Source organism: Mauremys reevesii, linkage group 16 (assembly GCF_016161935.1).
Source record: "Mauremys reevesii isolate NIE-2019 linkage group 16, ASM1616193v1, whole genome shotgun sequence".
NCBI classification, from domain to species: Eukaryota; Metazoa; Chordata; order Testudines; family Geoemydidae; genus Mauremys; species Mauremys reevesii.
Window position 1 is genome coordinate 16,372,459 of NC_052638.1, and position 15,507 is coordinate 16,387,965.

General features: G+C 38.1%; 1 protein-coding gene across 10 annotated transcripts in view; it reads left to right on the plus strand.

Annotated features, from left to right (window-relative positions):
- Positions 1–15,507, plus strand: part of TOX3 (TOX high mobility group box family member 3) — a 452,205-nt gene that overhangs the window by 413,614 nt on the left and 23,084 nt on the right. For 7 of the 10 annotated variants that reach the window (XM_039502927.1, XM_039502925.1, XM_039502928.1 and 4 more), the window contains 2 exons: positions 9,669–9,734; positions 13,674–13,928. In XM_039502927.1, coding sequence (XP_039358861.1) covers positions 9,690–9,734; positions 13,674–13,928 — 300 coding nt within the window. In that variant the 5' untranslated portion in view covers positions 9,669–9,689. The remainder of the gene's footprint in view (positions 1–9,668; positions 9,735–13,673; positions 13,929–15,507) is intronic. The other 3 variants (XM_039502929.1, XM_039502920.1, XM_039502922.1) reach the window with 1 other exon arrangement.

Below are 15,507 nucleotides of genomic sequence, written 5' to 3' on the forward strand. Positions count from 1 at the left end.
ACAAATGCTCGCTTTTGATGATGTGATGTTTACTAAACCAGAGGGCTGTTAACCACTGCATAATAATTCCAACATCCTTTCCTCACCATGCCTCATTGTATGCCCTGCCTGACTTCTTCAGACCCCAACTGAACACCAGCTGGTTATTTCTCATCTAACTCTCTTACATCCTGAACGTCCAAGTTTCTCCATGTTGAGCTGCAGTGGCTTGTCTACTGTTATACCCATCATCCATAGCCTTTATTGTAATTTAAATTTCCTTATTTCAGAAGTTTTGCTATCTTGCAAGACAAAGTACTGAGATTTGCAGGGTCCGCAAGCAGCCACAATATCCAGAGCGCCATTTTGGATTCACTCTGAGATGGAATTGAGATCCCCTTTGATTTTTCTTGATTATTTTTAAAGAATTTGGGCCAGATTTTGAACTCAGTTATAACAGTGTAAATCCCAAGTAACTCCACTGAAGACAAAGGATTTACTTTAGATTTACATCAGTGAACCTGAGAGCCGAATAGGCCTCTTCACTTTTAATTGCAAAAATAAAATGAAATATTTTGCAGTATAACCTAAAACTTCTGAAGCATTTAAATGGTTGTGGAGACTTGCTCTTTCAGGGAAGTACATCTAAAGAGCACTATGTTCCTTGATTCATGGGTCCAGGAGCTATATGTCAACTATACTTAAAATGAAGACACTACTTAAAAATAATTAGATGGATAGGTGGTAACTGTTGGTGAATTATTTTGCATTGTGGTTGTGTGAACTGAAGAAGTAAATTGTTTTTCATGATAGGAACAAATAATATTTGGTTTATAATTTTCTGTAGCATTTAATGCAGTTGATTACGATATTGGTGTTTGTAGATATTAGTTGATCAAAACCTCCTCCCACACTTCACACTTTGTTGTCAGAATGATTTTAATGTATATTGTGGTGTTTGGAGTAATCAGACTGAAGTAGCATTAGTCCAGCTTCTCATCTTTTAATTACAGACAGTTTATTGTCTATGCTGTCCCACTTTCTGCATGGCTCCCCACCAGCTAGCTAGATTTAGCAATCTCCATTAATTTAATTTGGCATTTCATTCAATCAGACAGGCTGTGAACATGATGAATTAAAAAAAAATAACACAATGCTCATTCTTAATTGATGTCCTTATCAGACATTGTATTTGCCAGAGCTGTAATTATTGGTCAGGCAGCAAAATCAAATCTGCCCAAATGCAGTGAAGATGTTCTCTAGTGGAATTATGAAGATACAGTACTTAGACCTGCAAAGTAATTTAGTTCTGGTCTGTAATTACATCTTTTGGGATCATTATCTTTCTTCTTATTCATAAAGATAGTATAGCCTCTCAGGAATTAATTTGCCAAAAATGAAGATAGAGCTGAGATCTTTGCCATAATAATAATTGTATATAATATCTACTTCCACAAACATACATATATTTGTGCAAGCAGATGTTTTTCTACATGAAATGAATATATATAATTAATGGCTATATTTAGTAGATATAATTTATAATATCTACTTGCACAAATATACATATTCTTGTGCAAATAGATACTTTTGAATATGGAATTAATATATATAATTTAATTAATGGCCATATTTAAAAAATATGACTTTTTGCTTTATTCTAGAGAGTGCCATTTTATAGGAGCAACGAAATGAGAGCACAAATGATAGAATGGGGCTATGAATGAGAGTTTGCAGGAATTAGGCGTAAGGATTTGCAGAATACAGTGTTTAAAGAGCACACTGAGAACCCATTAAATATTTAGCGCTAAATATTTATTTTGGATATTTATTTACTAATAATTATGAAGGCACTGGTTATAGCAGTAGTTAAATGAGTTCCCTTTTCACCTAAATAAGGGATTCAAAATATTTGTTCTGTAAGAGAAGTATGGTATCTCCTAGTGGCCTAAATCTATTGAAAGTCCATTGGACTTAGGCTCTTAAGTCACCTAAAAGTGCTTTGATGCAGACATAGCTGCAAAATGAGGACAGACTCATGCGTGGAATTAAGTGTCAGGTCGTAACTTTTATTAAAATTTAACACAGGGAAGGGGCACTACCTGCCCATCACTCATACTCTCCTCTACCAAAAATTAAGTTTGTTCCCATGCCAGGGTTACAGGGATCATTGCCAGATAACCCATAACTTGGGATAGGCTCTTCTCAGCCTATGCTCCAGGACTCATCCATCTCTGAGTCCTAGTACCGCCTCCCCCCCCGCCCCCGCCAGGAGAACAGGGGGTGCAGAAGAATGGGACCTCAGCAAGTCTAATCTCAGCCTGCGAAGGCCACAAGGTCTCACCCTATCCCATGAGCCCAAGGCCTATCACCAAAATCCCAGGTCTTTTATCTTGGAGAACTGTTCATTTTATCCTTTTAACTGCCCTAGAAACTGGCTGCAAGTTGCAACAAATAAGCAACGCAACCCGAGTACCTGTGTTAGGCACTAAACGTGTTCCTACTTAATCTGCTGTGGCTTGAAGATGCTGTGAGGAAGGCAAAAAACTCCTTGTCCTCTGCCAATTGGCCCCTGGGAGAACAAATTCCTTCCTGACCCCCTCCAAAGGGTTGAATGTCTATACCTGCAGCATCTATCCGACTGGATTCCAATTCCTAGTTCAGGGTGACTAGTGTGAGGCCACTGGAATGGAGCTGAAAGAGGCTCCACATGGCCTCCGCTCCAGGTTAAATCATCGGAGTTGTGATTTGCTGGCCAATCAGCACCCTCCCTCCCTGCTGGCCAATGGGTGCCAGAGACTTCCAGAGTGGAGGAGCGAGTGTCTCCCTCCCTTGCTGCTGGGACTGTTCCCTTTCACTGCCAGTCTCATTGAGACAGGTGGATGGCATTTTGAAAATTTTACCCATTTGTCTATCTTCAAGTTACTTGCTGTATTTCTCTGCTTCTTTCTAGTGTGAATACCAGGGATGAGTTCTCTCAAGACTAAATGTTCATTTTTATTCACTGATTTTCAACAGATTTATACTAGGGTTTTGGTAGTTAAAAGGATGGTAATGTGTACAGTTAAGTTATTATTTAAGAATTGCTAAGTAGTATTTGTAAAATCCTGGCCCCATTGAGGTCAGTGGCCATACTATCATTGACTTTAGTGGGACCAAGATTTCATCCTATGTATCTAAACTCTCCCCATCTCACTCATAGTTAATGTTCTGAAAATCATGGGATATTTTAGAGCGAATTATTCTCCACCATATTTTTCATACTTTGAGATTTGAGGCTTATTGGTACAGCTGTGAAAATATGGTAATGTTTTTAGAACAGGGTCTAATATAAAGTTGATTATGTACTGTAGCTTATATTTTACTTTCTGGAAATGTGTTTTGCCTCATCACTGCTACAGAAGAAAAACACACTCTATAGCCCATATTTAATTTGTTGAGGTTTTTGAGGAGGCTATGTTGGAGAAGAAGCCAGACTCTGTAACCTCTCACCTGTGATGTGTTCCTGACAGTATTGCCTCAGCTCCTAGTTTCATAGGAATTCATGAGAATTTTAACTTTCATTAAAAAAATAAAAAAAAAGTTTCTAGCCCTCCTGGCTGCAGGGAACAGATTGAAAACCCTAAAGGCAAGTACACCATGAAGGTTCAAAAACCAGAACACAAATAATCAGAATCTAAATTATTGTTCTTATAAAATCTTGTGATTTTTAAGCTAACATCATGATGTTTTAGGAGCTGATTCATGATTTCTGAGTGTCTGAGGTTGGCAATACTGCAAGTGAAAGGTATAAGAGTTAAAAAGAAGGGGTGGGGTTACCCAATATTTAAAGCCTAAGCATGCTTCTTGGGTTGATTTGACTTTGTCCGTTAGGACAAGCATGTAGGGTGGGAAAGAAGCTTTAACCTAGTGATACTCAGACCTTAATGGCTCAGGAGCCAAATTAGCGATCAGCATTACCCAGAAGAGCAACAGTAGTGTGAATTAATTGTTTCACTTACTATATCTTTCTTTCTTTCTTATTCTGACCAAGTATTATTATTTTATCAACTACAGTAACATAGTAAAGCATCCTGACTGGTTAATAACTTAGATTGCTTAATAGTTAAATCACACAGTGTTTTAATATCACGTGCTGTAAAGAGCTGCAGGATGTGCATTACAGAGCCTCTTGCCGCTCCTGAGCCTCAGTGTGAGTATCACTGCTTTAACTTCATATAGGAAAAATATTTTTAAAAACTGCAGTGTGTAGTGAGTTTAGACATTTCAGTTCAAGCTTTGTAATCGAAAGTATGTAACTGAGAAGACCAGCAATGGTGGTCTACTGGAATACAGAATGGCAATTACTTGACTGCTTTGGATTGGCACTAATAACGAGCTACAAGAGATTTCTTACCATTCCCCAAAGTGAAAACAAACACATACCCCACCTGCCTAACCTTATGATAGAGTAAGAAAGAATGATATCCTGGCCCCACTGCAGTCCATGGCTATTTCACCCCAAGGACTGCTGTAATTTTAAAGACATAGGACCAAATAATGTCATTAGTTTTAATGCAAAGCTCCCACCCACTTGAATGGGCACTGCTAGGACCCCTACTAAAGTCATGGCCATGAAAAATGCATCACAGACCGTGAAATCTGGTCTTGTGTGCTTTTATCTGTATACTATACAGATTTTCCAGGAGAGATAAGCGTTTCTCAAATTGGGGGTCCTGACCCAAAAGGGAGTTGCAGGGGGTCACAAGGTTATTTTAGGGGGATTGCAGTATTGCCACTCTTACTTCTGAGCTGCCTTCAGAGCTGAGTGGCTGGAGAGTGGCGACTGCTGACTGAGGGCCCAGCTCTGCAGGCAGCAACACAGCAGTAAGGGTGCCAATACCATACCATGCCATCCTTACTTCTGTGCTGCTGGTGGCTCTGTCTTCAGAGTTGGTCTCTCAGCCAGCAGCTGCCACTCTCCAGCTGCCCAGCTCTCAAGGCAGCGCTGCCCCCAGCAGCAGCACAGAAGTAAGGGTAGCAGTATTGCACCTCTCCCCTCCTCCCCCTCCAAACACAATAACCTTGCCACCTCCCCACAGCTCCTTTTTGGGTCAGGACTCCTACAGTTATAACACTGTGAAATTTCAAATTTAAATAGCTGAAATCATGAAATTTATGATTTTTTAAATCCTATGACCGTGAAATTGACCTAAATGGCCTGTGACTTTGGGAGGGCCCTAGGCATTGTACATGCAGAATGAATGAAAGAGATGATTTGTTTGTTCAAAACAGTTTTATCTTGCCTGCTTTTCTTATTTCAATGCATTGCAGAAAATGAGGGTGCATATACAGTTTCTTTTGCTCCATCAAAATTCAGTGTGCATATGTAAAAGTGAGACTGCATGCAAATCTTAGTCCAGTGGTTCTCAAACTTTTGTACTGGTGACCCCTTTCACATAGCTAGCCTTTGAGTGTGACACCCTCCCCCCTTATAAATTAAAAACACCTTTTAATATATTTAACACCATTATAAATGCTGGAGGCAAAGCAGGGTTTGGGGTAGAGGCTGACAGCTCGTGACCCCCCCATGTAACAACCTCATGACCACCTGAGGGGTCCTGACCCCCAGTTTGAGAACCCCTGTCTTAGTCAGTATTAGAACTGGACTTTGTGTGATGCTTGAAATCAAACAAGCATGAGCTAATGGCTAAACACAGGACTGGCAGCCAGTAAAACTTGTTCTGTTTTCAGTTGGGCCGCAGAATTGCTTTGTGACCTGGGAAAGTCACTTATGGTTCCTCTGTTTCTGTGTAACTGGGATAACGCTGCAAGCCACTTCAGAGACTTTTATTCATTAATAGTTGTAGAGTGCTTTGAGATTTTCAGGTGAAAGACACCGTACAGTATTACAAAGTATTACTGACTATTATTACTAAGTAATTTTTAAAACAACAGATAGGCCAACTCAGACAGTAAGGTATCAGGGCTAGATCCAGCAGCTGGATCCACCTTAACGCGCCAGTCAGTGAAATCAGTGAAGCGTCACAAGCGTTGCGCTCATATGAATTAAATTGCAGAATCTAGTCCTCATTTTGTCCCCCTGTTCTCAAGTATGTAGACTACCGGTATATGTTAGTCTGGGCAAGTGAGTTCCCAGAAAATAAATGGAGATAGGTGTTGACTCATTTCACACAACACATTTGATTTGTATGCCTATTCAAAATTAAATATTTTACTAAAATAGAATAGAACTCCTTGTTCTATTTAGAATGATTTATAACTGTTCCCAGATGATCATAAAGTGTTTCTAAATTAAAAGCCATTAATTATAGCTTTATATAGATACAAAAGATATGCAAGAAGTGCTTTGTAATTCCAGCTCTGCACTTCAGGTGAGAGCTTTTAAAATTACTTGGACCATTGGAGCCACCTGCTTGACTAACTGCTGAGGGCCCTGTGTTTCAGTACTCATCAGTGCATTGTGGTGTTAACATTGTTACTGATTTTTCTCATTTCTCCAGGGCAAATACTAATTAATGGATACAATTCACAGCTGATTAGCTGTAGCTTCTTCAGTAATTACATTCGCATACTAACTATTCAGAAGAGGATTTCTAACCCAGTTCTTATATCACTCTAAGCTTAATTTGTTTTTTGAATTGTTTAGGTCCTTAAGATAATAACCATTTTATTTTCCTGTGTCATTTGTGGTTACTATTAGATAATAAGTAAATTTAATCTTTAAAATGCTCACTGATAAAACATAGTTTGTCTTAAATGGATTTCTAATTCACAGACAAACATCTACAATTAAGTAATGTAGAAGTTGCAATACACACTGACAAAAGCACAGGTACTGCATGGTCTGAGGTTAGTTCCTGAAGTTATGAAAAATAGGAGCTGCAATTCTCAATCACAATAGCAAGTTAAAAATGTAGTTGCAACCTTCACTTTGACTTTCCCTGTTTTCTCATTTTGTTCCACATTCTTAATGACACACAGACGTAATTTTCAATCTGTGAATTTTTTTTATCACTTTAAGAGCATAAAGTTGAGGAAAAAAACAGTTATGGCATTCATATCTGCTGCAACCTATGTTGTACTTACGTATATGAAGACGAAGAAAGTACATCATTCGAACTCTTCTTAAAGGTATATAGCCAAAACCTGGCCTGTTGCGCGCAGGTCCGACCTCAGGAAAGATACACTCATTTTATAGTAGGATTGAATTTGGCTCTACCCAGTAGAGTATGATAAAATCACTCTCTTGTACATGACTGTATTTAGATATTATTTTAACAAGTGGTGGTGGTGGTGTTTTTTTTTTGTTACTGTAGAAAAGAACAGCTCCTTTGGAGACATTATAGTTTTTCATTTATAGTAAACATTTATAGTAAATCCTTCTTAGTTCTCGGCTCACTGACATGAGAAATCTATCATGTCAGTCTCACTGCTGTGCATGAGTACTAAGTCTGTATGCTAAAATCCACACAAAATCTTGTCTGGAAAAAATTCCTGTGACTATGCAATGGCTGACTCTAAAAACTAAGCCTCTGGGTGAATTTTATATGTACATCATCTTTAGCTATATAGTTAGTTGTAGTTATGACACAGTATATGTTTGCCATAAACACCAGTTTTACTTAGACCTTATCCTAGATACAGTTTGTGTATCACTTCGTATTTTGGGGTGGAGATTTTACTCTCTGATTTTGCAGTTGATCTCTTCCCTTCCCTTCTCCGCATAGTTCCTCCCGTTCTGTCTTCTACCCTGTTTCTAAACTGCTATCTCCAAGGGCATGATCCACAGGCCAGTGAAGTCAATGGAAAGACACTCATTTTACTACAGTGGGCTTTGGATCAGACCCCAGTTCCCTTTCCCATCTTCCTTTTCTTCCCTCCTCCCAATGCTGCTGCAGTTGTCCCATATTTGAGTTTGGGAAAAGGTTCTTGTGAAAGTCTTTCAGGGAAATTAGCCCTTTCAAGAAAAGACCCAGTTTTCTTCCCCCAATCCCATTCTCTGATGCTGCAGGTATGAGGGGCAAGGTCTGAAACCTCTTCATCGCCAAGACCTCCAGGCAGTAAGTTGGACAAAGTACCGAGTGAAGGTGGAGGACATCCCTTTTCATTATGGATTCATCCTGCTCTGGCAGCATTATAGGATTCTCTCATTTGGAGCAGACAATTGTGGGGTTGGCTGTGGAAGTGAATATTTCCCCATTCTCAGACACTCATTGTAGAGCCCTGTAGTATCAAAAATGTCTATTTAAAAAAAATCATTTCAAATAAAATGCACGCAGGACTTTGTAAGACAAGGAAAAGACCCAAGGAAAGATTTATATTTGGGTTATAAAACTCAGATAATAGGAGGTCAGGATAGAAATGCTGATGCAACCTTAACTCTCATGGTGTGAGAAGGCCATGTTAATGACAGTGTATAAAAAATTAATGTGTTCAGAGATATCAGCAATCCCTTTTTTCACTCTTGCCCACAATGCTATGTTAGGTATTAAATATTAGTTTGCAACAACACTAATGAACATAACATACATAAATGTGTCCAAGGGACTCTTTCCTTTTTTGCTACCCTTTATTATATTTTTTCATTATGCCTCATAGTAAATAGAACCTTAGAAACACAATGGAGGTTTGAAACTCCATCGCTTAGTGTTTCAGCTGACAACACAAACACACCAATGGTATTTGTTCTTGAAAAGCAAAGCTTATGAAATGCTCGTGTGTGTGTGTGTTGAGAATACATATAAAGATAGTTACCAGTCTACCTATTTTCCTACAAACATCTGATTACTGCCATTTAAAAGAACAGTGCATGTAAATCACCAGTTAGCCAAATGCTGGTAATATCCTCTTTTCCATACTAGTCTCTAAAAAGAATAAATATTTCTCAAATACAGTCAACTGATATTCATGATTCAGAGTCTGAAGGAAGGAAACTTGGGGGAGAGTATCTCCATGAGGATACCCGTTGATTGCCCACATGTGTGGGAGGAAGTGGCCCTCAATGGAATGGGGCACTGACCCACCACAAACCTGGCAGATCCCCTGCACAATTCCCATTGGCTCCCTGGCAGTGTGACTCCGCTGGAATGAGAACTGAGCAAAAGTTTTCAAATTTTTGAATGGGTGGGAGGAGACGAGGGAGAAGTTTTTTAAAAAAAATCTTGCAGACTTCCTTCATCCTCCCTCTCCCTCTTTCCTTTTTAAAATAGCTCTAATTGAAACCCTGCTACTGGGGACTCCCCTGGCACTGGTTTCCCTCTGGACCTCCTGAGTGATGGGTGGGCCTTTGCAGAAACATCATAGAGCCTGGGGATGAATTATCCATTTCTGAGAATGGACCCGTGAAGTGCTTGGTTGATAGAGGTGATTGTGCTGCAGAGTCAGCTGACCCTGCCTTCTGCATGAGAAGGGGCAGATTCCATGCACAGAGTGGACCCTTCCTATGCAGAACTGGGGGACACAAATGATCCATACTAATTCAGTCAGCAATATAATAATCAGAATCATCCAGCTTGGTTGTGACTATAGCAGCTCCAAAAGAGCTTGTGCAGATTTACATCTTATCTTTTTTTTCAGAAGCAGTTCTTTTCTGGGTAGTTGATGGGATAAAGAATATATTTTGACTGTATAGTCATAAAGGTTTATCATGGCATATATTAAAAGCCAAATATCTATTTTTCTTTCAGTTTGGAAACAATAACAACTACATGAACATGACGGAGGCAAATAATGCATTTCTTACTGCAAATGAGGTAGATGTTTTTCTTTTTATCTGTGTTCATATTCTGCTGTTTGCTTTGATAATTTAACAGACTTTCAACAGATGAAGAATGAAGTGATGAATTTGTATGTGTTTTATGGAGCACAAAATAAAGACTTTAATGAGAAAGAAAATAACCTGACAGCTCTCCATTACTACTCAATTTAGCTGTCCATAAGGCTGTTACTTACATAGCATGTCAATAGAAACAAATCTGCTTTATGTATGAAAAAAATTATAAACAGAAGGAAACAAATAAAAGGCACAGTAGGTGTAGATTTTGAAAGCAAGCCTAGTAGAAGTCATTAGTAGCTAATATGCTAATTTCACTCATAGATACAAACATTTTAATTTGGGTTCTTAACATTCACATAAGTTAGAAAACAAAACAACTTAGTTGGCTGCAATGTTTGTGTGGAGGGAAAGAGGAACAGACTTTCAGCCACGTTTTACACATGGGCTTGGGAACAAGCCTTGGGTCTGAATTGATGGAGGCTGGCAGGTCATTGAGGTGATACATTTGGCTGCTAGCTTTTAGGAGTGGGGCTAGTGAAGGGCTGTGTTCACCAACCACTGCTCCCGTAGTTGTTTTTAGACCACGATCTACTGTCAGCCAGTTGTTTAGACTATCATTGCAGTAGTATTGGCATCAGCTCCAGATGGAGCTGCCTTTTGGGCATACCTGGAAAATAACAGCTATTGTTCCAATGAGGGTGGAAAGATAAAAAGGGCAAGATGTATTGCCTAAAAAAGTATGTGCATGCATGTGTAATATATTAATATGGAGAGAGAGGCAGAAACTGGTAGTAAGTAATATTTAATATGTACATAAGGTGTATATCATAAATCTCTCAAGGGCAAGGAAAGGTTAGAAAAATGAGCAGCCTTGACCTTATTCATTGAAAGTGACAATTCTGTCATGACTGCTCGTTATAGTAAAACAGAAAGTGGTATGGAATTAAGTGGCAAAGAAGGTGTTACAATAAAGATGAAGGTTCAAATTAAGAGTATTATTTTATGAATCATTTTTACAATGGTCACCATCTCTTTTTATCCAGCAAGACAGCTTAGATAAGGGAATATTGTTTGGCACTGGCTCCAGTGTTGTTTGTGATAATGAACACAAACCCCATCTGTAATGACAACATGATGTTTCATTCTGTAGAATTTCTTTCCTACATTTGAATCAAACATTGATGAAAGCTCTGCTGCCAGCAGCTGTTCAGAGACAATTTAATTCCAGCTGTGATAATTCACCGTGTCAGACATTGGCTGTTGTATGTTGATACAACAGTTCTCCAGATTTGCATTTTTATCAAAAGGAACAAATGTTTTGAACATTTCAGTACAGATGGCATTTAACCATGCACACAGGTTTGTTAAAAAAATGTAAGAAATAAATATTTGAAAAGTTAATAACTTAAAAAATACAATTGGTAAGATAACCCCCAGAAAAGTTATACTATCTTGGTTATAACAGCACCTTTCTGCAATATCAAATCACATACCTCTTTCTACAATCTGAATAGCCCAGTGATTTGGATTAAGACTACATCACTAGAATACTTTTTTTTTCTTTTAGATTACATCTATTTTATCCTCATTCTTGGATCATTTAGAGCTATTTTTTAATGTATACTTATTTCAAGCAATTATATTGTGAGAATTAGTTTTATGTAAGTACTCATCAGTTTACTCATGATTGTCTCTCTGCTTGTCGTAAATTATAAAAATGTTGCATTATATATTTATACAATTGTAATGGATTTATCCCTTTTAGATGAGGAAACAAAATCCCATTCTCATACTACGACCTCATAAATATGACACTTAAAACAGAGTTTCAGAGCTAGTCTAATAATACTGATTTCACTGCTTGGAGAAAGAATAAGAATATGATTAAGTGTTAATATTTGCATTATAGTGTGAGCCTAACTTGGCAATTACTGCATTCAGTGTGTGTTTTGTTATTCAGTTTTTACATTTAAATGAGCGCAGCTTATTCATTAGGATTTTGCATATGGATGCCGCCGTGCTAGAAAACCATTTTATTCTCGTAAATAATGCCCTACAGAGAGAACAGTGTAAGCACTAGAACACCTTCATGTTTAGAATCCACACGTTTGCTTTGTTTTCTGTCTGTGTCATGATGATTACCATGACCCATTTTAAAGCACCTTAAATATTTATTGAAATAATATTTCAAGTGTTAATTACAGTGGTAATGAAAACAGCCAAATGCCACATATCAAGAATGAGTGTTTATCCGTATTGTTAATGTGATGTGTTAGATTTCATTAAGCAGTAATGGGGTAGCAAATGAGTCACAAATTACAGTTGCATCTGTTACTAGACCACATTAGTGCCAAAATAACTGCAAATGCAGCCATAGGGTTATGTTCATTAGCCAACCACTTCTCATGGCCAATCCATCCTTTGTGTCTGTGAACTCAGAGCTCCACACTAAGAAAATGTGCGCCTTTTGTAACATGGCAATGAAAGTCAAATGTCTCCCTAATGCAGGACCAGCTTTCAAATCTGGAATTAAGTTGCAATATTCTGCATCAAGCGAGACTGCTAGAGTCTCAGCAGACTCTCTCACTATGCTCCTGCAGACTGTAGCAGTCTGGGACCTCATCATTTCTGGTGAGAGACCAATAATGACAGCTGACAGGTTCTGTATGCAAGCAAAGGTTTTACTTGTGTTTCGGTTTCCATCTTCTCTCAAGCGGTTATTAATTTATATCATCATTAACAGTTTGAAGGATGACAATTTACAGCAGTTAATGAGATCTTTCACTGAACATATCATTTTAAAATTAACTGGAATTAAGACACTCTTTCAAACAATGTAAATAATACATGAAACAATTTTTTGCCCCTCTCAACTAGAATTTTGAACTAAAACAAACAAATAAATCCCAGAGCAGTGTTGCATGTTCAAAACAAGACAAAGTGCCTATTTTAGGATTGCCAGCTGCCCAGTTTGATTGAGATAGTCCTGATTTGGGTACATGTGAAATGGCCTAATTCCAAGTATTAGATTTCTATTATTAAGCAGCAGTGGACCTGAAGTAATATACAGAAATTCATTTAGCTCACAAGAAAGAAATCTGAATAGGCATAGTTCTTTTTTTTTTTCCCTTCAAATAAAAGTCAGCAATGTAGAGGCCAGATCCAGACTGTAGTTGAGTAAAGATTATCTTAGACACACACACAAACATACACATACAAACCTTGAAGATAACTGGCAGTAAATGTTCTGCTCCAGGCATCTTAACAGGTGTTTACTTAATAAAAAAAAACCCACTGTTCAAACATGCTGGCTTGCTTCAAAAAACACTGGAAGCTACTATAATCACCATTGCTATTGTATAAATATCTGTACTCCAAATAATAACCCTTATGTAAAGGGGTCCGTTATATTTCATGGATGGAGTAGAAAAGAAATCGAAAACTGAATTATAATATTTCATGTTTGTTAGTTGTAAAAAGGAAACAAACATGTGCCATGTTCAGTACTGGATTAATGGAGTGTATATACTACAAAATTGTCAGTATTTTATGAAGCATAAGAATAATGTAAGCCATTGATGCTATTTCAAAAACATATAAATAAAGTGGCAATTTGTTATACGGCCAAATCCAGTGTGGCTGATGTTCAGTCTAACAACAAAGACAGATGTTGCTAATTAAGTACACATTAAAAAACTGTTAATCCTGATACTCCATTAAAACCATATGATAATGAGACTTAAATCTTTAATCAGAATTATCCACAAAGCCCTATGTATACGAAACTTATAAAATTTGTTATTTTCAGAGTTTTCATTTGAGAGCTAAATAATACAGAATTCCTTTGGTTTGCAAATCCAAAAATGAATATTTAGAATGGTGCACTCTAATATGGTTGCTTTTTCTTTTCTTTTAGCAGACATTCCATACTCCAAGCCTTGGAGATGAAGAGTTTGAGATCCCACCAATTACTCCCCCTCCTGAGTCAGACCCCACGCTGGGAATGGCAGATATACTGTTGCCCTTTCAGGGTCTAGGCGACCAGCTGCCTGGACAAGGAAATGAATTTACACCCCAGTTTCCTCCACAGAGCTTGGATCTTCCTTCTATTACAATATCACGAAATCTTGTGGAGCAAGATGGTGTAATCCACAGCAATGGATTGCATATGGTAGGCATGGTCCTTTGTATCTTTCAGTGAATTAATAGCACCTGTCAAAACAAAGAAATGCAGATTTTTGTAATATGTAAAAATACCTATTTTCATTGACCTCTCAAAATATCAGTCTGAGTTAGTAGAACAATGGTCACCCTTAAACACTTGCCAGTATTAAATAGATCATATTACCTGCGTATCTGCAGCACTTTACATATGATAGGAAATAACTACAACTAATGGAATAGCATTATTTGCTTCACTATGGCAACTGGAAAATGTTTAAAGGTAACTATTCAGGAATGTGGGCTTTCTTATTAATAAACTATGTATTGTTGAGCTGCATATGAATGGATGTCTCTATTTTACAATAAAGGAACCAGCCTGGTAATAGTGTTAACATAAGAATTTGCAATCTGGGACTGGATTTAGAAACCCATGTCCATAGGCCAGATTTTACCACTGAATGCACTCAGGACTGCTGAGGAAGTTCATGAGAACTATATCCGCGCTTTTGAGGGCAGAATTTGTCCTATAGAATTGAAGGAACTGGCTCTTCCCCTGTAAACATTCCTCCTGTGTTAGGCCAGTTAGTTCTAAAGGAATTATTTGGCTATATTTTGGAAGGTAAGGGACTCCCTTGACAGTACCAGGGATGGTTGGCTAGCATAATACAGAGAATGTTTCTTCATTTCCTTTCCCTTTTGAACCAACCTATCGACAGTAAAGGAAATATTTGACTATACTATGTATGTATATTCCATGGAATTATTCTAAGAGCCCTGCATTTAATCTTTTTAAATTAATAACTTGAGTTTGTTTTCAGTATTTTGATTAGGCTTGGAAATACAGAATAAGATTGTCCTTGGAGGATCCGCAAACACAGGGGCACGCTGCTTGTGCATGCCCGTGGGAGTGGTGATAGACTGAGGCCAGGCATCATCTACCCCTTGGCCTCTGGAAAGCCTGGGGTGGGGTGGGAATGGGGTGCGAAGTAGAGATCTGACTGTGGGGAAAGGTTCAGCCAGCGTGATAGGTACACTATTAACCCCAACAATCAGAATCCACTAAAAAATTAGTAAAGCTTTAAGGTATATTAACTTTTCTACAGCGCCTTTTCATGCTGTGAAGCTCCCACTTTAGTGGGAAGTCTCTTGGGATAGCAGTGGGTTGAGGAGTCTCTGGCCAGGATGACTCTGACCATATGGCTGGGAAAGTTGTAGGAGGAACTTTCAGAAGACACAGTTCCTCAAACAGACTGCCATGGTGTCTAGTAGATCTGCATGTAGCTTGCAGGGTCCATGTATTTTATTGTCCACACTGTTTGCTCATTCCAGTGTTCAGGGATTCAAATCTCACTTGATCTGGCAGGAAACTCTGCAAAAGGGAACCTTGTAGATTTTTCTTCTACAGGTCCCATTTTTTGAGTGGTTTTGGGGTTAGGCTATCAGATCCACAGTTATTTCCAATCTCAGTGGCACATTTACTGTACTTAGCATTTTAAACTCCTTGAAACTACAGTTTGGATTAGTTTCTGTATTTCATAATAAAGAACGGCTATATATACAGCTAGACATGTTATACAACTAATAGT